Source organism: Hemitrygon akajei, chromosome 32 (assembly GCF_048418815.1).
Source record: "Hemitrygon akajei chromosome 32, sHemAka1.3, whole genome shotgun sequence".
Classification (NCBI taxonomy): Eukaryota; Metazoa; Chordata; class Chondrichthyes; order Myliobatiformes; family Dasyatidae; genus Hemitrygon; species Hemitrygon akajei.
Genome location: NC_133155.1, coordinates 10,166,797 through 10,190,246, shown reverse-complemented (window position 1 = coordinate 10,190,246; position 23,450 = coordinate 10,166,797). Strand labels below are relative to the sequence as shown.

The 23,450-nt window shown below is 42.0% G+C and overlaps 1 protein-coding gene across 2 annotated transcripts in view; it reads left to right on the top strand.

Moving 5' to 3' along the window:
* Positions 1-16,439: 16,439 nt before the first annotated feature.
* Positions 16,440-23,450, top strand: part of maco1b (macoilin 1b) — a 97,679-nt gene continuing 90,668 nt past the window's right edge. For both annotated transcript variants that reach the window (XM_073034428.1, XM_073034427.1), the window contains exons 1-2: positions 16,440-16,499; positions 16,640-16,760. In XM_073034428.1, the coding sequence (XP_072890529.1) occupies positions 16,681-16,760 (80 nt within the window). In that variant the 5' untranslated portion in view covers positions 16,440-16,499; positions 16,640-16,680. The remainder of the gene's footprint in view (positions 16,500-16,639; positions 16,761-23,450) is intronic.

The following is a 23,450-nucleotide window of genomic DNA, read 5'->3' as shown; positions in this document are numbered from 1 at the left end:
CCCTGAGGCTCTTGTACCTTCTACCTGATGGCAGCAGTGAGAACACCTGGGCGGCAGGGGTTCCTCATGATGGATTTTCTTCAGACTTTTTTCAAGATTTATTTATTCAACTGAATTTAAGTTATGGAGTGGATATGAACTTGTGTCCCTGGATGATTAGCTCTTATCTCTGGATAACAACTCCAGTGACAAAGCCACTATAATTCCCCAATTAGAATATTGTATGTTCAGGACCATTATAGTAACAAGAAAATGTAAATATGCACTTTAAAACCAAGAATTTAATTAGTTATTGGCTGTCGTGCTGGTGGTGTTTAGGACAGCAATGAAGGTCCACCATCTCTGGTTGTGCTCTGGGCTTCCTTCATCATGTCAGTAGCTTCCTCTTGGTTTTCACTACAAGTCCTGTGTGCTCAGGAAAACCGTCGCAGTCAGGTGTAGGATTCTTCATTGCTGTTTCCACAACAATTTTGTTTTACCAGTCAAGGTTGTTAGCCCTGAGCTGAACCCCCAAACCTGGAGGACCGGTGGACCACTCTTAGTCTGGCCTCTGCCCTTTGACCTGTTTGGCATGGGTGACCCGACCAAGAGCCGAAGCAGAAAGCCCTGACTCCAGCCAACATAGCTCTCTGGGTCATTAATGCATGCAAACCTGCAAACCATGACAGGGGTTTGGTCCTCTTGGAGGAGCACCAAGAATAGACACTAAATAAAGAAATTGCTGTAAGCTACTAAATTATTAATATGATAAAAATAAAATGCATCAAGTATTGCAACAAGCTTTGATAAATATGATCACAGCAGAAGCCAGGTAGATCTGGTTAACCTCACATGCAAAACTACATTGTTTGTCATAGTCGGGATGGGGGTGATAATGGGGGTAAATACCCACTACCTGTTAAATGCTCCCAAGTGTGTGCACCTTAAATAGCCCATGTGTGTTGTTGTTTGAATTTCCAGCATCTGCAGATTTCCTTGTGTTTGCTCTGACAACCAAGTCCAGTTCCTGGCCTTCATGTGTGGCTGAGCCAATAAGCCCAGTGGAACCAGAAAGGAGAAGGGGAAAGCGGGTGACTGGCACCTTAAAACCAGTCACTTCGGGCAGATGGGGCTCGTCAGCCGTGGTCGGCAGCTCTTCTAGGCGGAGGAAAACTATCATCTCAAGCACTTCCTACTTTGTGGCTATACCCACTCATGGGGAAGGCTTCAGGAATAAACTTTGAGGAAAAATCCAAAGTCGGGGTCCCTAAGACAGCCCTACGTTGAGTTCAATGCTAACTGGCAACTCTGGCGGGATTGCTGGTGCAAAACTGTATCGGCCCCTGCCATTCCTTTAGACTTATCAGCTGTGTGGAGAGCGGAAGACTGTTGCATGGACAACAGTTTGCTCTCCATATCGTACAGCCCTGCCATCATGTTGACACAGCTGGGATGCACCATCCTTCATCGACCCTGACTAATGGAGGGCCTCTTCATTGAAAGCCTTTAGTTTAAGTGGCTACACAAGACTCTATTGTACATATTGTCCTTGTATCAACATGCTTGCTTTGTGGATGCCATCAAAACCAGGTTAAATTGACTATCTGTGGACACTTTGAGTGCTTTGAATGCAATGGTGACCATTACACCCAATCCATTATAAACGTCTTTAAGATCACCCGGGGATCTGACGAAAGTGCTCTTTAAATGTAAGTTTTCTCTTTACCTGTTTTCATCACCTGCTGGGTGAAATGGTCGCATCTGATTTTTCGAATGATGTCTCCGTTATTACCCACTTGATACAGACAACAAAATTCTTCTACCTTGTTACTGGACATTTTCCTGGTTGAACCCTGATATTCCGTCTGGGTAAGTACAGTGTAGAGGCTCTGGTATTCTCATTACATTATCTCTTGAACTTAATTGTGTTCTGTTGCTATCTTTGTGGGGTCAGTTACGATCAATATGTGGATGATTTGTATTTTTTTTCCGCTCCTACTGAGACTGACTACCGATCTGTCTTTCTGGGTTATGCGTGTGTGTGACCTTTTCTTCTTATTGGAAAATAAAACAATGAATGTATATTGCCTTTAGCCATAAGAATACAACTTAATGTAATCAATCAGATCTGCAGAGCTGGTATAAACTCGGAAGAAATTACACAGTGATGCATCCCATCGTTACGTGGTTGTACTTGGGGAGATATCATTCAGGAATAAACTTCCTCTGTCCTTACTGCACTTGACTGTTGAGAACTTGAAGCAATTTTGATGGGACAATATTTTCTTTTTTATGGATATTGCTATCAATCGGAAAATCACATTAGAATGTGGAGGTAGTTCATCATGAGGATTATGTCATGATGCGGTTGTCCATTGTGTCCGACGATGACAGGAGACCTGTGCTGGAGAGTTTTTCTAGAGTGGAAAGGCCATTGCACTGGGCAGTTCCACTTACTCAACCTCAGAAATCTGGGTCCAGTGCTATGAGCAAGTGTCACAAACTGAGTCTTCCTTGTTTGTAGTGGATGACCATGACATCTTCTGTGCCCTGTCAAGCCCTTCGCTCTCCATAGAGTGTTGCAGGACCGACTTCCTGACTGTTGTATCTCAACAGACAATAGGTGCAGGAGTAGGCCATTCGGCCCTTCTAGCCAGCACCGCCATTCACTGTGATCATGGCTGATCGTACACAGTCAGTACCCCGTTCCTGCCCTCTCCCCATATCCCTTGACCTCGGTATCTATAAGAGCTCTATCTAACTCTCTCTTGAATGCATCCAGAGACTTGGCCTCCACTGCCTTCTGGGGCAGAGCATTCCACATATCCACCACTCTCTGGGTGAAAAAGTTTTTCCTCATCTCTGTTCTAAATGGCCTACCCCTTATTCTTAAACTGTGGCCTCTAGTTCTGGACTCACCCATCAGCGGGAACATACTTCCTGCCTCCAGTGTGTCCAATCCCTTAATAATCTTATATGTTTCAATCAGATCCCCTCTCATCCTTCTAAATTCCAGTGTATACAAGCCCAGTCGCTTCAATCTTTCAACATATGACAGTCCCGCCATTCCAGGAATTAACCTTGTGAACCTACGTTGCACTCCCTCAATAGCAAGAATGTCCTTCCTCAAATTTGGAGACCAAAACTGCACACAATACTCCAGGTGTGGTCTCACCAGGGCCCTGTACAGCTGCAAAAGGACCTCTTTACTCCTATACTCAATTCCTCTTGTTATAAAGGCCAGCATGCCATTAGCTTTCTTCACTGCCTGCAGTACCTGCATGCTTGCTTTCATTGACTGATGTACAAGAACACCTAGATCTCATTGTAGATCTCATCCGCCCAGATTGCCAGAGCTGACTTTGCATGCTAGGACGGGCATGTCCCTATCTCACCGGGGTATGAAGCTGCTGGCTACCCGCAACTAGTTTAGCCCGTCTGTCAAAGCCGTGTACCATGGTGTGTGGCTGCTGTCGTGTGCCAACTGCTACCTGGAGCCACAGGTGAGAGCTGAGTGTCTGAGGGGGACCAAAGCTGAGTGGGCTGCCCCAGAATGGACACGACAAGCCCCTTCACCATTTATTTACTGGGACACAGCGCAGAATAGGTCCTTCCAGCCCTTCGAGCCACGCCACCCAGCAACCCCCGATTTAATCCCAGCCTAATCACAGGACAAATTACAATGACCAATTAACCCCTCAACTAGTACGTCTTTGGACTGTGGGAGGAAACCGGAGCACTCGGAGGAAACCCATGTGATCACAGGGAGAACGCACAAACTCCTTAGAGACAGCAGCGTGAATTGAACCCCGTGTTCTCTGTACTGTAAAGTGTTGTGTTAACAACTACGCTACTATGCCACCTAATAATAATGATAATAGAGCTGAACAAGTAATAATATAAATAAATAATACTTATTAAATTGCTGAGTGGTCTGCAGAGTTAAATGGTATTGTACCGATATGTAGCTTTGTAATTGAAACATAACATGATGTGTTGAGTTTAAAGGGACAGCAATCAATACTAAATCACTCCAAGCGCTAATATTCCAAAAGCCCCCAAAAAAGCTCACATTACTAGTTCCAGGTTAAGTAGAATCAAACAGAATCTATTAAGTGTGGCAAGATCGTAAATTCCAAGGCTTTTGATTAGAGGTCAGCTAAAGTTTTCTGAATATAAACGCGTAGTGGAAAAGGAGATGGCTTCTGAAACGTGTCAGGAGAGCTCGAGCAATATGCATGGCGATATTTTCTTTAAAACTGTCTTAGAGGATTTGGAATAAAATCAGAATCAGGTTTAATACCATTAGTGTATGTTGTGAAATTTGTTCTTACGCAGCAGCAGTAGGTTGCAGAGGGGAAGAAGCTGTTCCTGAATCATTCAGGCTCCTGTACCTGCTCCCTGATGTTAGCAATGAGAAGAGGGCATGTCCTGGGTGACGGGAGTCCTCAATGATTGATGCCGCCTTTTTGAGGCATTGCTCCTTGAAGACGTCCTGGATTCTGGGGAGGCTGGTGCCCAGGACAGAGGTGACTGAGTTCACAACTGTTTTTTTCAGTCCTGTGCAATAGCAGCACCAACCCTCCCCACCCCAGACCAGACGGAGATGCAGCCAGTTAGAATGCTCTCCACAGTACATCTGCAGAAATTTGCAAGTGTCTTTGGTGACAAATCTCCTCAAACTCTTAATGAAGTATAGCCACATTGCCGTGTTGGGACCAGGTTAGATCCTCAGGGATGTTGACACACAAGAGATTGAAATTGCTCACTCTTTCCAATACTGACCCCTCTATGAAGACTGGTGTGTGCAGTTCACAATCAGTTCTTTCCAATAGCAAAATATATATACTGTAGCTAGGGTGCTTAAGACTTTTGCAAAGTACTGTACTTGTCAAAGTGGAGCGGTGAGCGAGTTTGTAAATCTGGCAGCGGCAAAGGATGAGGGTGGACTGCCACTCAAGGGGTGTGGGACAGGTGGGCTAGGAGTGGCTGGGGGGGTGGGGGATGGTGGTGGTGGTGGCTCTTGTGCAGAATCACCCAGCGGTGAGACACCAGACGAGGCCACTTAATTCCTAACAATTGGTTTATTCATCATTACAGAATGTCTCTCCAGTGCTCCCGCTCCCTCCCCTCTCCCCGCCTTCTTTCTACTCTCACTCCACAATAGAGACCCATATCAGAATCAGGTTTATCATCACTCACATATATCATGAAATTTGTTTTTTGTTTGTGGCAGCAGTACAGTGCAGTACATAAAGTTACTACATATCCATGAAAAAGTCTTAGACATTTTAACTATATATGTATATGTAACATATATAACATATATATAACAATCACAGCACGGAAACAGGCCATTCCGGCCCTCCTAGTCCGTGCCGAACTCTTAATCTCACCTAGTCCCACCTACCCGCACTCAGCCCATAACCCTCCACTCCTTTCCTGTCCATATACCTATCCAATTTTACCTTAAATGACACAACTGAACTGGCCTCTATTACTTCTACAGGAAGCTCATTCCACACAGCTATCACTCTCTGAGTAAAGAAATACCCCCTCATGTTTCCCTTAAACTTTTGCCCCCTAACTCTCAAATCATGTCCTCTCGTTTGAATCTCCCCTACTCTCAATGGAAACAGCCTATTCACGTCAACTCTATCTATCCCTCTCAACATTTTAAATACCTCGATCAAATCCCCCCTCAACCTTCTACGCTCCAATGAATAGAGACCTAACTTGTTCAACCTTTCTCTGTAACTTAAGTGCTGAAACCCAGGTAACATCCTAGTAAATGTGCCTAAGACTTTTGCACAGTTCTGTAAACTCATATCTTTTGAATATACTTGCCAAGTTTTATGTAAATCCAGAACTATGTACATTTATATGGGACAAGTGCAGTATTCTAAATGAAAATATATGGTAAGGAACTACTGGGCGCCATGGAATCGTGTGGTCATAAGACATAAGTGCAGAATAAGGCCAATCAGCCCATTAAATCATGGCAGAGTTAATTACCCTCTCAATCCCATTCTCCTGCCTTCTCCCTGCTACTTTAATGTTGTTACTCATCAAGAATCAACCTCCACTTTAAATATACTCAATGACTTGGCTTCCAAGCCATTCGTGGCAATGAATTCCACAGATTCACAACCTTCTGGCTAAAGGCATTTGTCTAAATCAGGGCTTCCCAGCCTTTTCCATGCCATGGACTAATAAGCGGTCCGTGGTCCCAGGTTGGGAACCCTTGCTCTAAAGGGACGTTCTTCTAAATTGAAGCTGTGTGCTTTGGTCCTAGTCACTCCCACTTCTGGAAACATTCTGTCCATGTTTATGTAGGCATTTCAGTATTCGGTAGGTTCAATGAGATTCACCCTCATTCTTCGAAACTCCAACAAGTACAGACCCAGAGCTATCAAAACCTCCTCAAACGTTGATCCTTTCATTCCCAGGAACGTTCTTATAAACGTCCTTTGGACCCTGTCCGATGCCATCACATCCATTCTTAAATATAGGGCCCAAAACTGCTCACAATACTCCAAATGTGGTCTGAACAATGCCTTATAAAGCCTCAGCATTGTACTCTTGCTTATATATTCCAGTCCCCTCGATAGGAATGCCGACATTGCATCTGTCCTCCTTACCACCTACAGATTTCCAAGTCCCTTTGAACCACCAATTTCTGAATTCTGAATTTGCTCCCTGTTTGGAAAATAATCTACACGTTCCTTCCTTCTACAATGTGTATGACCATACACTTCCCTGCACTGTATTCCATCTGCTACTTCTTTGCCCATTCTCCTAATCTGTCTGAATCCTTCTGCAAATTCCCTACTTCCTCAACACTACCTGCCCCTCCACCCCTTTTCTCTGTATCACCTGCAGATTTGGCCACAAAGTCATCAATTCTATCATTAAGGTCATTAGCATATAAAGTGAAAAATGGTGGATGCAGCAGAACAGCCAACCAGAGAAAGCCCCCTTCATTCCAATTATTATTTTCTAGCAATACAATGTCCACTCTTGCCTTTTTTTCACTCTTCAATATATTTCTGGGAAAACAAAATCTTTTAGAACATAGAACATAGAATAGTACAGCACCTTACAGGCCCTTTGGCCCACAATGTTGTGCCGACCCTCAAACCCTGCCTCCCATATAGCCCCCCCCCCACCTTAAATTCCTCCATATACCTGTCTAGAAGTTTGCTATCCTCTTTAATATTATTGGCTAGTTTACCATCATATTTCATCTTTTCTCTCCTTATTGCTTTCTTAATTGCCTTCTGTTTGTTTTTAAAAGCTTCCCAATCCATGAGCTTCCCACTAATTTTTTTGTTATATTGCGTAACAAAATTATAATACACTTTTGCTTTTATGCTGTCTTTGATTTCCCTTGTCAGCCATGGTTTCTCCCTCTTGAATGCTTCTTCTTCTTTGGGGTGAACAGGTCCTGCATCTTCCAAATTAATCACCAAAATTCCAGCCATTGCTGATCTAACATCATCCCTGCTAGTGTCCATTGTTCCCTCTAAGCTGTACCCGTGTGCACAGACACACATCTTTTGCTAGCAGCACACAAAGGAATTTAAACTGTGCACAAAAGGTTGTCACCCTCTACTTCATTGGCATGTTAAGTATATTTCACGATCGTACACAACCACATTTCCTTTTCTGGTTTCTGATGCGGATGGTGTTGACATCGTGGAGTTTGCGATGATTTGTCTGCAAATTTTAGAACTGGCTTATTGATACTGTTTTTCTTGAAGAAATTATTCAGTGCACACATGATGTCATCACTGGGCCAAAATTGCATACTGCAATATTTTTGTGCACACTGGTCATTATAAATTAGAGGGAATGGTGCTAGTGTTCCCTTCCATTCAATGTTGGTCAGCTCTTACCTCAAGTTTTCATAGTTACCTTTATCCAACTTGATGATACATTCAAATTTAGCTTTTCACTCTGAAACTGCAGGGTAAATTCTAGCATATTATGATCACAGTTTCCTAATTGTTCCTTTACCTTAAACTCCTGAATCAAATCTGGTTCATTACACAACACCAAATCTGGAATTGCCTTTCCCCTAGTGGGCTCGACCACAAGCTGTTCTAAAAAGCCATCTTGTGGGCATTTTACAAATCCCTTCTCTTGGGATCCAGTACCACCTTGATTTTCTCAACGTACCTACATATCAAATTTTCCCATGACCATCATAACATTGTCTTTTTCACATGTCTTTTCTATCTCAGGTCATAATTTGTACCCCACATTATGGCTACTGTCTGGAGGCGCATATAATTTCCATCAGGGTCTTTTTACCCTTGTAGTTTCTAAATTCCTCCAACAAGGATTTTACATCTGATCCCACGTCATTTTTTTCTAAGGATATGATTTCACTCTTTACCAACAGAGCCACCTCAGCCCCCCACCCACCTACCAAACTTTTACATGGAATGTGTATCTTTGGATGTTAAGCTCCCAGCTCTGATCTTCTTTCAACCATGACTCTGTGATGCTCACAATGTTGCACCTGTCAATTTCCAACTGCATTATATATTATTCTACCTTATTAGGTAGAACTGGCCACAGTTTTAGAACTTTGGTAGTGTGAGTCAAACTGTAAGTTAATAACCTTGAAATTATGCCTTGCAAATATTATTTTTAAAATTATATTAAATTTTACCCATCTAATTATTTAGTAAAAATATACAATTGCTTAATTTAAAATCAAACACAAATATGTATTGTGTTTGCCTAAAGACTGTATTGCATTGTTATATAGAATAATTTTGATTGTTAAGCACCAACAAAACATTCTGAACAAAAAATCAAACTGTAAAATTTCTATTTTATTTCACTCTTGAGTAAACCCTGGGCTGAACTTTTGTTGACTCATAGCATATTTTAAAATGTGTCATTGTTGCTAGGTTGGACTCCTTGAACCTCCCTCCCTAAGGTATTGACGGGTGACTCAATGAGAAGGATTACAGTTGTAGGAGCCAAGTATCTGTTATCGATTTGATTTGTATTCAGTGCTGTGTGTTTGTTACGGTAATTAGTCACATGAGTGGGGACGTGGTAAAAGTGAAGGGAATAAGTTAAGTACTCTTGCTTGCTTTGTGACAGTCTGAGGGTTGGAACCGGCGGAGATCGTATCTTTGCTGACCATTTAATATCGCTTCAAGATTATATGTTTGTTAATTACTAATAAAGGAGCAAATAAAGGATTCGACTCTTTGGAACAATCATTTCATTGGAGCCAAGGGTTCATCACGCAAGTATAACAATCCCATGGCGGTCGCAGGCTAGTAGTAATTATTTTGTTTTAATTCTGGATTAGTTGTGCCACTACAACAGTAGTTCAGGAAAGTGGCTTGCCATCACCTTAAAGTGAATTAGGAACAGACATTTAACGCTGCCTAGTCAGCGTGATTGGTTTCTGTGAGTGAATAACAAAACTCTCAGGTACCCTTCATGTTTCCAAGCATTAACTTGTGCTTAATAGCAATGTATAAACTTCGCGCAGGACCACTCTGTGGGCTGCTGCCTGGGTATGGAGCTGAAATGTTGATCACTGCCACTGACCAGAAACCTCAGTGAGAGAAGGGCATTTGTGGCATTTCATAAGACAAGGTCTCTGACTGATGCTTGACTGAAATAAAATGTAGGGTAAGGCGTCCGTCATTTAGAATGGGGATGTTAAGAATCCTTGAGATTTTCCACTACTGAGATAATTGCTCAGTGTATTCAAGTATCAATAGATTTCTGGCTAACAAGCAAATCAAGTATTTTGTGAAATTAGGCAAGAAAAATTGATGAGGAAGATGATCAAAGAATGGATATATTAGTCCTAAAGTCATTCTTCCTCAGGCAGGGAAAACAATTGTTCCACACTATATATTTCATACAGTTATAGAAACCTAAGACATAGAAGGAGGCTATGAATCCCTTTATATTGTCCAGAGCAAACATGAATTGTTTCAAATCTATTTTATTGAGATATATTGAGGCCCTACTCGATCTTTGAGGTGTGCTGGCCAGCAACCCCCAATTTAATCCTCGCCTAATCACAGGACCATTTACAATGATCAACTAACCTACCAACCAGTACATCTTTGGACTGAGGGAGGAAACTGGAGCACCTGGAGGAAACCCATGCGACCAGGGAGAACAGCTCCTTGCAGGCACCAGCAGGAATTGAACCTGGGTCGCTGGTGCTGTAACGTGTTATGCTAACCATTACGTTACCATGCCACCCGGTTTTAAGTAATTTTAAGTTCATTCTGCTTTCTAACACTCTGGCTGAAAAGAAATAAGTTGGTTTAATGAAATACTTGGATAATACGACTTATTACCAATGAGCCTGGGACAGAATGGAGTAAGGTGGGGGAACAATATGAACATGACTAACTGTGTTGATGGGTTCTTCAAACGTCGTCATGACAAGCATATAAGGTGCTTCTAAAGTGCCAAACAATGAAGAAAATGGTGAAAGAAAAGCTTAGAAACTTGTTCAGAATATTTCCAGTTTCCATCCATTCATAATAGAAAAATTAACCATTGTAAAACATGTGGAATTATCCTGATAAAGATTCTGTCCATGAAAATCTAGAAAAGACAACTATGGGTAATAGAAGTCTGAGGTTAAAACACAAAAACTACTCAGCAGGTCAGGGAGAATCTGTGAAAAGTGAACCATTTGAAGTTTTAGATCTGCGACCTTTCGTCAGGCAATTAGACATTTGTTTCATAACGGCTGTAGATTCTGTTATGTATTTAATAGTTGTCATATTGCAAATATATTGTTTGATTAATCGTTCTGTGTGGTTTAAATAATTCATTTTGGGTTATACGTAAAAATAGGTGCATCATGCCACCACATCATATGTGTGCGCCTCGCTTAAAGCAAAAAACGAAGTTAGACTCACATTCCTGGCTCCTTTTTTCCCCATAACACACACAAAATGCTGGTGGAACACAGCAGGCCAGGCAGCATCTATAAGGAGAAGCACTGTCGACGTTTCAGGCCGAGACCCTTCATTCCTTCATTCATGAGTCCTGACGAAGGGTCTCGGCCCGAAACGTCGACAGTGCTTCTCCTTATAGATGCTGCCTGGCCTGCTGTGTTCCACCAGCATTTTGTGTGTGTTGTTTGAATTTCCAGCATCTGCAGATTTCCTCGTGTTTGCTCCTTTTTTCCCCCATTAGCTTTATGTTTTGGAGTTACAAAACATAACAGTGGCGACAAGGTGGTATTAAAATGAATCTGAGACAACTACAACTTGATTGGAGATGCAGCCGCCATTTGCATGCCACATGCCCTGCAATAGGGGCAAATGAAAGTGAATTAGGAAAGGTACTGGATGATGTCACGGCAGTGTTCAAGGATGGCATTGGAAAACTCAAACATATCAAGGGTAAAATAGTGTTAAATTAAAAAGCTACATCCAAGTTTTGCAAACCCCATCCGGTTCCTTATACCATCTGTGGTAAAGTAGCCAATGAGCTAGATGGTATGGAAGCTGAAGGAGTTCTTTCCAAAGTTGAGTTGAGCCCATGACCAATGCCATTGGTCCCAGTGGCCAAGAAGAATAGGTCTGTCAGGATTGATGGTAATCTTAAGGCGACCATCAACTTAGTATTGTAAGTAGATCATTATGGTCTGCCTAGGGTAGAGGATACCTTTGCAAACCTTTCTGGAGAGAAACACTTAAGTGAAGTGGACATAGCTGAAGCCTACCTACAGATAGAGGTGGAAGAAGAGACAAAATGTTTCTCACAATAACACTCACAAAGGGGTCTATTGCTATAACAGGCTTATTTTTGGAGTAGCGTCTGCACCTGCACTCTGGCTGAAAGCTTTGGGCCAGGTGTTGCAAGGCTGCCCAGTCACTCAGTGTTAGCTGGATAACATCTTTGTTACCAGTGAGGATGGTAAGGAACATATCCAAAACATCAAGACAGTGTTGAAAGATTGGAAGATTATGGGCTCATAATGATGCAATAAAAGTGAATTCTTTAATCCAAGCATCACTTACTGTGGTCACACTATTGATGCACAAGAATCACACAAGTGTGCTGAGAGAATTCAAGTATTAGTGGATACCCCAAGGCCAAAGGATGTGTCACAGTTGTGGTCATTGTTAGGATTTGTCAACTATTGTAACAGGTTACTGCCAAAGCTGGCTACTGTGCTCCTCCTCTTGAACTGAATACTACAGATCAGGAAGAAGTCACAATGACAAAGTAGTGTGAGGTGGCTTTCAAAAAGGTAAAGGACATCAGACACAGTACTCACACATTATGATCCATATCATATGGTGAAACTTGCCTGTGATATCTTGCCTTACGGTATAGGTGCAAGTCATGTCACACGTTATGAGTGATGGAAGTCAGCGCTCCATAGCCTTTGCATCACGTTCCCTTACCACTGCAGAGAAAAATGATGCACAGATTGACAGAGTCTGGTTTGGGCTGTAAAATGTTTCAACCAGTACTTGTACGGGAGACCGTTTACCCTCATTACTGATCATCAACCACTAGTCACAAAATGCTGGTGGAACACAGCAGGCCAGGCAGCATCTATAGGAAGAAGCGCTGTCAACATTTCGGGCCGAGACCCTTCGTCAGGACTAACTGAAAGAAAAGATAGTAAGAGATTTGAAAGTAGGAGGGGGAGGGGAAATGCGAAATGATAGGAGTGTAGGTGTCTCTCTGGGGCTCTGTCTGCCAGAGAAAGCAGGATCTCCCAGTGGCCACACATTTTAATTCCATGTCCCATTCCCATTCTGATATGTCTATCCATGGCCTCCTCTACTGTCAAGATGAAGCCAAACTCAGGTTGGAGGAATAACACCTTATATACCGTCTGGGTAGCCTCCAACCTGATGGCAAGAACATTGACTTCTCTAACTTCCGTTAATGCTCCTCCTCCCCTTCTTACCCCATCCCTGATTTATTTATTTTCCCCCTCCCCTTTTTGTTCTCTCTCTGCCCTTCACTCTGCCTGTTCTCCATCTCCCTCTGGTTCTCCCCTGCCCCTTTCTTTCTCCCTAGGCCTCCTGTCCCATGATTCCTTCCCTTCTCCAGCTCTGTATCACTTTCGCCAATCACCTTTCCAGCTCTTAGCTTCACCCCGCCCCCTCCAGTCTTCTCCTATCATTTCGCATTTCCCCCTCCCCCTCCTAATTTCAAATCTCTTACTATCTTTCAGTTAGTCCTGATGAAGAGTCTCGGCCCAAAACGTCGACAGTGCGTCTTCCTATAGATGCTGCCTGGCTTGCTGCGTTCCACCAGCATTTTGTGTGTGTTGCTTGAATTTCCATCATCTGCAGATTTCCTCGTATCGACCACTAGTGTTGATTTTCAATCCACAGAAGGGTGTTCCACTAACAGCAGCAGCAGCACGAATGCAGAGATGGGCTCAGTTCCTTGGAGGACACATTCGTAAAACTGAATTCAAGAGGACAACTAATCACAGAAATGCAAATGGAATTTCCCGTTCACCCTTGGAAAAGGAAATAGCCGAAAAATTTACAGAAGAGGAGACTCCTCTTGACGTATTCTTCCTAATGCAAGTCGAAAGTCTCCCTGTATTGGCAGAGATGATTCAAAGGGAAACCAGAAAAGACCCTACACAGTCTCAGGTCTACAGAGCAACTCAAAATGGCTGGAGTATGCAGCAGAAATCCCAGCTATAGAAATCCTATATGCTGATTCTTCATCTCCTTTGATTCGGCCGATGGCAATGTTGTCATTAACAAACTTAAATATGGCACTGGGGCTGTATTTAGCTTTGCAGTCATAAGTGCGAAGCAAGTGGAGCAGGGGGCTAAGCACGCAACCTTGTGGTGCCCCTGTGCTGATGGAGATTGTGGAGGAGATGTTGTTACCAATCCAAACTGACTGGAGTCTGCAAGTGAGGAAATCGAGGATCCATTGTACAAGGACGCATTGAGGCCATTGTTTAGGAGCTTATTGATGAATTTTGAGGAGATGATGGTATTGAATGCTGAGCTGTAGTCGATAAAGAGCATCCTGATGTGTACATCTTTGCTGTCCAGATGTTCCAGGGTGAGTGAAGAGTCAATGGGGTGGCATCTACCGTGGACTTGTTGTGCTGGTAGACAAATTGGAGCGGATCTAAGTCACTTCTCAGGTAGGAGTTGATGTGTTTCAGCACCAGCCTCTCAAAATACTTCATCACTGTGGATCTAAGTGCCACTGGACGATAGTCATTGAGGCAGGTGGCCACGTTCTTCTTGGGCACCAGGATAAATGAAGCCTGCTTGAAGCCGGTGGGTACCTCAGACTGCCAAAGCTAGAGGCTAAAGATCTCAGTGAACACTCCAGCCAGCTGATTAGCACAGGTCCTTAGTACTTGGCTAGGTACCCCATCTGGGCCGGATGCTTTTCATGGGTGGGTTCACCCTCCAGAAGTCTGCACACACGTCCACCTCAGAGGCTGCAATCGTAGAATCTTTGAGGGCTGTGGGAGTTTGTGATGGTTCCTCCATGTTTTGATGGTCAAAGAGAGTATAGAAGGCATTGAGTTCATCTGGAAGAAAAACCTTGCTGTCATCTATGTCACTTTGATTTAACTTTATAAGATATGAGAGTATTTCAAACCTGCCAGTGCTGTCGACCATCTTTTGTTGATTCAAGTTTAGTCTGGAATTGGCACTTTGCTCATGAGTTGGGTTTACGGAAATCATACCTGGACCTCTTGTAACTTCCTTGGCCACCAGATTTGAATGCCTCTGACCTCGCCCTCAGCAGATTGACGATCTCATGTTTCATCCAGGGCTTCTGACTGGGGAGGACTCTGAATGATTTTGTGGGGACACACTCGCCTACAGCTGTTTTAATAAAGTCCGTGACAACCATGGTGTATTCATTCAGATCCACAGATGAGTCTTTGAGCACGGCCCAGTCCACCAACTTGAAGCAACCTGGTAGCCTCTCCTCCACCTCCCACATCCATCTCTTTGTTTCCCTAACCTCTGGCTTGGCTCTATAGCCTCTGCCTGAATACAGGTAGGAGAAGGACAGCCAACTTACCCGATTTACCGAATTGCGGTTTGGGCATGGAACGATAGGCATTCCTTATCTATGCATAACAGTGGTCTGGTGTGTTGGGACCTCTGGTGCTACAGGTTATATGCTGATAATGATAGTGCAAGAATTCTTTCCCAAACAAGCCTCGTTGAGGTCTTTGACTATGTTTTGAAATGCGTTAGGATGGCCTGTTTCTTGTTGCAGACAGCGTCATGCGGTATCTCAAGTGCTTGATTATAGTTGGCTGCTGGTGGTATGTAAACTACAATGAGGATTATGGAGACCTCCCTGTCAGTTATTCCCAACCTGGGATCCACAGACCCCTTGCTCAATGATATTTGTTTGTGGCATGATAAAGGTTTGGGAACCCCTGCCTTAGGTAAATAAAACAAATGACATTTGATTGTTAGATGTTCAAGGGTGGGGGGAGGACATGAGTTTGAACCAACTGAATGGGACAATTTAGTATTGTCTGTGCTGTCACTGTGCTGTGGCTGTCTATATAGGAGTTGTGTTTTATAGAATCCTTTTTATGTATTTATTTATATGTGAGTGCCTCAAAACGAAGTTAGTCTCAAAATTCCCGGCTCCCTTGTTTTTCTTCCAATTAGTTTTATGTTTTTCTCAAAACTGCATTTCTCAAACCTACCTTATAGGGTTGCCATACTATATAAGAGCAAAGATGTCATTTTGGGAACATGAGCATTCTACAATGACATCATGTTAAAAAAATCCTAAACAATTAAAACTTAAATATTATAAGAACACCGCACAGTTAGCAACATGAAATAGTTTTCTAAATGATTTCTGTACAGAGTCTTGCAGGCATATTTGTTCAACACAGGAAGCCACTTTTGGATCAGATGGTGATGTAATATGTCAGGGTATTAAACTATTTCTGTGGAGTAAATTATTCTCCCTCAATGAGAGAAAGGACACTTTTTTTAATGTCAGAACCCTGGCCTACGACTTAACGTACAACCTGCGTACGTGGAAGCCTTTGCATGCTTACAAGTCCAATGCACCTCCCCAATAAGCCTCAACCAAACCAAATTTACTCTTCCCGCCCCTGCTTGTTGCCGATTGGATCCACGGCGATGATTGGCACCAATAAGAACCAAACTCTGAGCAACGATTGCACAGAAGGGGAGCCAATCATGCCTATTAAGCTGATGCGGTCCCCTTGCGACCAACACGCCTGCGTGATAGCTCGGCCCTCCTTGACGTCCCCAAGTGCCCGCCCTTTGCGTCCCTCTATTGGGTCATCCTGCGTGATGGGCATCTACCTGGTGCGGGAGCCTCCAGCCTTTATAGGTGAGTGGACTTGGCAATCATAGAAGCGGCAGCGTTATTGGGCTGCCGGCGGAGTTAATCTTGGTGTTTAAGGTAGACAAGCGCAGCTAGTCCCGCCCCTCGGCCAGCCTGGAGCCCAAAGACAGAGAAAATATTGGTTTGGACCGAGAGGGGTTGGTTTCATTTCATTTAATTCTTTGTTTGAAAGAAGAGGAGGAAAAACGGAGGGAGAGGAGAAAAATAATATTTCCACAATTTTAAACGGTCTCGAATTAATTCTCGCCATTTTTTGTGTAAAATTATATTAAAAAAGGAGGAAACGGAATTTGAAGAAGGGAAAGGCAGCGAAGGACAATGAAGAGGCGCAATGCTGATTGCAGCAAGATCAGGAGGCCGTTAAAACGGAACAGGATCACCGAGGGGATATATGGCAGGTAGGAGCAAAATGCAGCACGCCACGCATTGTTTATATAATGTAAATAAATCGTCTGATCCGGCTCGGGTGAGGGAAGTGCCTTAGGGGGGCTGGCTGGGTGTGTTTCTGGCTGGCCTAGGCCGCAGAGAAGCCTGGGGCTCGCGTGAGGGGAAAGTGTGTGTGTGTGTGTGTGTGTGTGTGTGTGTAGGGTGGTGGTTTTGGGGTGGTTGCTGATATGAAAAGCAAGGCCTTGCGAAGCTTCTGGAAGCGTCTTTAATTAAATAAATAGAATGTTTTTATTGTATTAGAAATAGCACTGAGCAAAGTGAGTTGAGTGTCACTGTTTCTAATGACATTGTAATGAAAGCAGAGTCGGGCTGTGAGATACTTCAGGGAGAGCTGTCATGAGGTGCTTTTCAGCTTGCCAGGGCGTCAGGTAAAGTTACTACCGGACACTACTGCGCTGATTTTTGGAATATTCTCAAACAGTGTTATTTATATTCAGATAATTTTGGTTTTAGAAATTACTTAGGGATATACAAATACTTTATTGTCACCAAACAATTGATAGTAGAGCGTACAATCATCACAGTGACATTTGTTTCTGCGCTTCGCGCTCCCTGAAGTACAATATTAACGTTTCTCCATTTTAGGGAATAATACTATCCATTAAGGGCATAACAAAGAATTTAGGAAAGGAATGTGTTCGTTATTACATGAAATTACTTCCTTTCTGTTTGTTCTTCATCACCAGCTTTTTGTTATGTTCTCACTTTCCCCAGCATTAAGTTTAGTTATCATTCTCATAGGTTTACACATAATTGATGATGCAGAATCTGTCATTGTTTACATTTGTCAGTGCTGTTAATTAGGATAATTTTACTGAGTTGTAATCTTTTTTTTGTGCAAAAGAATTTGGTTTTAGTTTCTTTGGAATCTGATCTTTTATTTTCCTTGAATGAGGATGTGAAATAGAAAGTGTATCAAGAAATTCAGTCTACGTCGACTCTTGGTTGAAATTAAAATATTATGAAAATTAAAACTAGCTAATAGTCATAGTAAGTTGACCAAAACATAGTATCTTACTGTTATACAAGTGTCTTGTGAAATCGTAAGTTAGTGCCATTTTGCATGAATTGAGAATCAAGTTTCTTTACTTTTGTGTATCGTTATAACGAAACACTTTCATAACTGATTGACGTGTAATGCTCAATGAGGGCATGATTGAACTTTGAATAATTCAAATCCAATTAAACACTGTTTAAACATTGCCAGTGTTATAATATACAGAATCTTGGAAACCAATTTGTCTGCAACTTGCATCCTTCCCTTCCCCCACCAATGCCAAATGGTATTAAGTAAATAACCAGATAATATTTGTTTATTTTAAATTATTTGAAAGAGAAACACTGGGCTGACTCTCAGAACTGCTGTCCTTATATTAGTACTGTTAGCTTTTTTCTGCGTAGCTGAGGGCTACTTGGTAAGTACCTCGTTGGAAAGATTGTAGCTTTGGAAGTGTAACACTGTCAGCATGTTGTACTGGGATGTTAGCCTAAAGAAAACCTTGCGACTGAGGCTTGAAAAGGCATCCTTCTCTCTCACAAGCGATTTCTATCTTGAAGCTAAGCAAAATTTTATTTCTTTGAAAGTTATTTGCACTTGTTGAGTAAGGCTTGAGGAGCTGTTGCCAACAGAAGAATAAACCTTCAGCTGATAACTTTTAATTGTGTTTCCTGTGCTTTGATATTTACCATACACTACTTATGATCTTTGTTGTCGACGTTTCGGGCCAAGACCCTTCGTCGGGGTCTCGGCCGAAACGTCGACAGCGCTTCTCCCTATAGATGCTGCCTGGCCTGCTGTGTTCCACCAGCATTTTGTGTGTGTTGTTTGAATTTCCAGCATCTGCAGATTTCCTCGTGTTATGATCTTTGTTAATAACTTTTCCAAAAGTCTTCGGTAGGAGTTTTACGTAGTTGTTGAAGGTATGAGTTAGTAACTTGATAATCCAAGAAGAAAAAATTGGTTCCTGAGAAGCAAATTTTACTTTTTATCAGTAGAAACTGCAGCAAAGTATTGATACAGAAATTGGACCGCTATAATAAGTCTTCAGTGCTGAAAATAACACTGAAATTTTGACCTGTAGTTTAATAAAGTTCAAAGTGGTTTATGTTAGAAGTTGAAAATTTGCGTATCCTTTCTGTGAGTGGTGGTCCACTGGATCACTAGCATTCTACAAATGGAATCAAAAATGTCATCTCAAACTACTAGCAGCGAAACTGTATCTTGTTCTATCATACCCTGCCCGAGTTCCCTCTGCTGACTGTAAAGAGTTTGTTTGTTCTCCACTGTGACTGCGTGGGTTTCCTCTGGGTGCTCTGGTTTTTCCCGTAGTCCAAAAGACGTACCAGTTAGCAGGGGTTAGCTGGGCATTGTAGATAGTTCTGTGATTCGGCTAGGGTTAAATTGAGGGTTGCTGGGCTTATTCTGCGCTGCATCTCAATAAAGAAATAAAAAAAAATCTGCTCCAGTTGTATATCAAGTAATTGAGTCCTTGCTGCACTGAATTTCAGCTGTGGGCTGGATTGAACTTTGATGTGGACTGTAGTTGTGTTGGCAACCCCAGCCATCTGACTTGTAATGCTTGACTATGATGAAGTGGCTCTTCTGGATCATACTGAATCGAGAGTTTGATTGCAAGTTAGACTCAAATACCTGTGTGATGGCTGTAGCATGTAATTGTCTAAACATTGTTTATGTTCTTCCAAGTGTTTGCAATGAGCATCATTAATGAGATTAATTTACAAGTTCCTGAGTAAGTTGTTTAAAATGGGTATTTGTAATAGGAGTAAAGAGGTCCTTCTGCAGCTGTACAGGGCCCTGGTGAGACCCCACCTGGAGTATTGTGTGCAGTTTTGGTCTCCAAATTTGAGGAAGGACATTCTTGCTATTGAGGGAGTGCAGCGTAGATTCACAAGGTTAATTCCCAGAATGGCGGGACTGTCATATGTTGAAAGATTGGAGCGACTGGGCTTGTATACACTGGAATTTAGAAGGATGAGAGGGGATCTGATTGAAACATATAAGATTATTAAGGGATTGGACACATTGGAGGCAGGAAGCATGTTCCCGCTGATGGGTGAATCCAGAACTAGAGGCCACAGTTTAAGAATAAGGGGTGGGCCATTTGGAACAGAGATGCAGAAAAACTTTTTCACCCAGAGAGTGGTGGATATGTGGAATGCTCTGCCCCAGAAGGCAGTGGAGGCCAAGTCTCTGGATGCATTCAAGAGAGAGTTGGATAGAGCTCTTATAGATAGTGGGGTCAAGGGATATGGGGAGAGGGCAGGAATGGGGTACTGATTGTGTATGATCAGCCATGATCACAATGAATGGCGGTGCTGGCTAGAAGGGCCGAATGGCCTACTCCTGCCCCTACTGTCTATTGTAATAAAGATTGAAGTCAAAGTACGTGTATGCCACCATATACAACCCTAGGATTCATTTCCCTGCGGGCATACTCAGCAAATCTATAGAATAGTAACTATAACAGGGTTAATGAAAGATCAACCAGAGTGCAGAAGACAAATATATTTGCAAAGGCAAATATAAATTAACAACAATAAATAACGAGAACGTGAGATTCTTTAAGTGAGTTTATTGGTTGTGGGAACATTTCAAGGATGGGGTAAGTGAGTGTTATTATCCCCTTTAAAGCCCCTGATGGTTGAGAGGTAATAACAGTTCTTGAACCTGGTGGCTGAGGTCCTGAGGCTCTTGTACCTTCTACGGGATGGCAGTAGGGAGAAGAGAGTGTGACCTGGGTGGTGGTGATCTCTGATGGATGCTGCTTTGTTACGAAAGCTGAAGTTAGCCAAAAGAATACTTGAATCTAAGTTGATTTGACAATAAACAGATTCTGAAACCTTCCTAATTTTGTACCGATGACAAAGTGGTCAGCAATTTGAATCTACTTCATTGTTGTGATGTAGATTTAGTTACTTTTAAAATCGAAACTCAGTTGTATGCATTAATTTGTATATTCATCTAATGGTGTTTGCACTATTTTTTTAATAGAAAAGTTCTGGTTTAACTATTTTCATTGCAGCAATTCTGAGTGGACATTGCTTGAGTTAGTGAAGTATCTCTGAGATTCCATGTTACTATAAAACATACCTGCTTCTGTTAGCGAAAGGGTGTAAGTAGAGAAAGAAACTGATTCAACAGTGCATTTATTACCAGTACAGGTTGTTTTCATTTTCCCTGTACCTGGCACAGATTTCATATTATTTTGCACTATTGGAACTTGGTTGATATTTAGCCTTCAATGTAAACATATGTTGAAACTTTTAACTTTGTAGTGTCATGCTGAAGTGAATTTCAATCAGCGGAACTTCATGCTTGGAATGCTTTTGCATTGTATCATAAATAATGTTATGAAGGAATGTATGACAAAAATCTGGCCAACAGGCTGGATTTTGACTTATTCACTACGTAAATTCAAATAATTCATGCTTAGTGGTCAATCAAAGCATTTCAGGACAGGTGTCCTAGTGTTGGGAAAATTAGATGTATGTCACCCAAAAAAATCCATGTTAATGGTACATACTTTTACTAACAAGCAAATCGGTTGGCAGGTTCAGTGGATTACAAGATGTAGCAAATGCTGTGAATTTCTTTGCTGCTGGCAGCTAATTTCCACTGCTTCCATGTAAACTTTGAGCAGGTGATGTTTTGCGATGGACACTTAATAATTTCAGGAATTTACAGGGCTTATTTGCATAAATGTATCTTACTGGAATTTAGAAAGAAAAGTGGAAACGTGATGAAAATTTTAATGGCATTAAGGTTAATTCGTAAGAAGATGTTGGGCTAGAAAACAAGATCTAAAATTCGTGGGGATACCTTTCAAGGGTGGTTAGAAATAGGGCACTGTATTGCAAGGGGTGACTAAGTTAACAAATTTCACATGCTGGTAACAATAAACATGATTCTGATGCTAGACCAATTATTTCCTTTGACTCTGAGATTGATGGTTTCCTAGCTCAAAGTGTTAAGAGATGATGGAAGAGCCAGGAGTTGTCACAGATCATATCCTGATATGATCCCAACCCTATGGCATGGCACAATAGAGTTCAGGACATTCTCCTGTTCACATGATTTGTGCATGAATTCAACAGTAAATGTACAGCAGCAAGTGAGAGCTGAAACTTTGCATAATTACCTTTTTGGACAATATGGTTATTAATGTAATGCCTGGCATAGTCTGTTTTTAAAAATCCATTTTTATCTGTTTTCATCCATTGTCTTTCACAGTCTTTAAATTTGGTTGATTAGGTACACCCTTTGATCAACCATTCACTAAATTCACAAATACCTTGATAGATTTGCCTTACTCTTGTCAGTATGTACTTTCAGAAGAGATCAATAGAGCTTTGGATATTAGAGAAACCAAGGTATGAAGACAAAGCAGGTAAAAGGTGTTGAGATTCAAGATTATTGTAATATTGTTCAATAGTGGAGTGAACTTGAGGCTTGCTCCTCCACCCAACGTACCACGTTGTGAAGTGATAGGTCCAGTAGCCTGAGTGGGTGACCTAAAGTTCGGATCCAACATCCGAACTTCTGCATTGAGTGCTTAAAGCTCTGAGAGAAGAGGGACACAATCAGAACTAGTCGGCTCAATTTATTTGTATGCCTGTTGCCCATGTTTTTCTTTAAAAATGGCATTTAGAAGTTTAAGTACATTTCATTCCTGTCTGAATATCACTATTTTTCTCAGGCCAACTGTTGAAAAAATACTGAGATTCTTTTTAAATTGATGCTATTTTCAAAATCTCTTGTTTTTGTTTGACTTTTCTTACTTTCTGGAAGATAAAATTCTGGAGTTCAACTTAAGATGTTTTATTTGTGAACCTGCTGAGTGGCGAACATCTCATCTCTGAGGGAGAGAATATAGTTAACTCATTCTTGAGATCACTAATCTTTCCAATTTGCTCATCTCTGCAGATGATGGCCTTTGTCCAGAAATGTGACTCTCAGTTGAGTATACAGCATGGAACAACTGCTTTAGTCCATAACATGTAGCATGAAGACTTGTGGACTAAATCCCTGCTAAGTTATTCCTTTGTAGTAGTAATAAGGTTGGTCCCTGCCCAGCAACAATATATCACATACTAAAAAGTTGACTGCCTGTGTCACAGCCTGATATGGAAACACCAATGTCCTTGAATGGAAAATCTTACAAAAAGAAGTGGGTTGGTAAACCCCTCCCAACCATCTACATGAAGCACTGACACATCCATCATCAGGGACCCCAACCACCCAGGACGTGCTCTCTCCTCACTGCTACAATCAGGAGGAATGTACAGGAGCCTCAGGACTCTCTCCACTAGGTTCAGGAACAGTTATTGCCCCTCAACCATGAGGCTTTTGAACCCGTGGGGATAATTTCACTCAACTTCACGCCCTATCATTGAAATGTTCTCACAAACTATGGCCTCTCCTTCAAGGACTTATTATCCCATGTTATCGATATTTATTGTTGTATTTGCACAGTTTGTCTTCTGCTCTCTGGTTGAACGCCCAAGTTGGGTGGTCTTTCATTGATTCTGTTATGGATGTTACTCTCTCGCTTTATTGAGTATGCCCACAAGAAAATGAATCTCAGGGTTGTAAATTGTGTCAGGTATGTACTTCGATAATA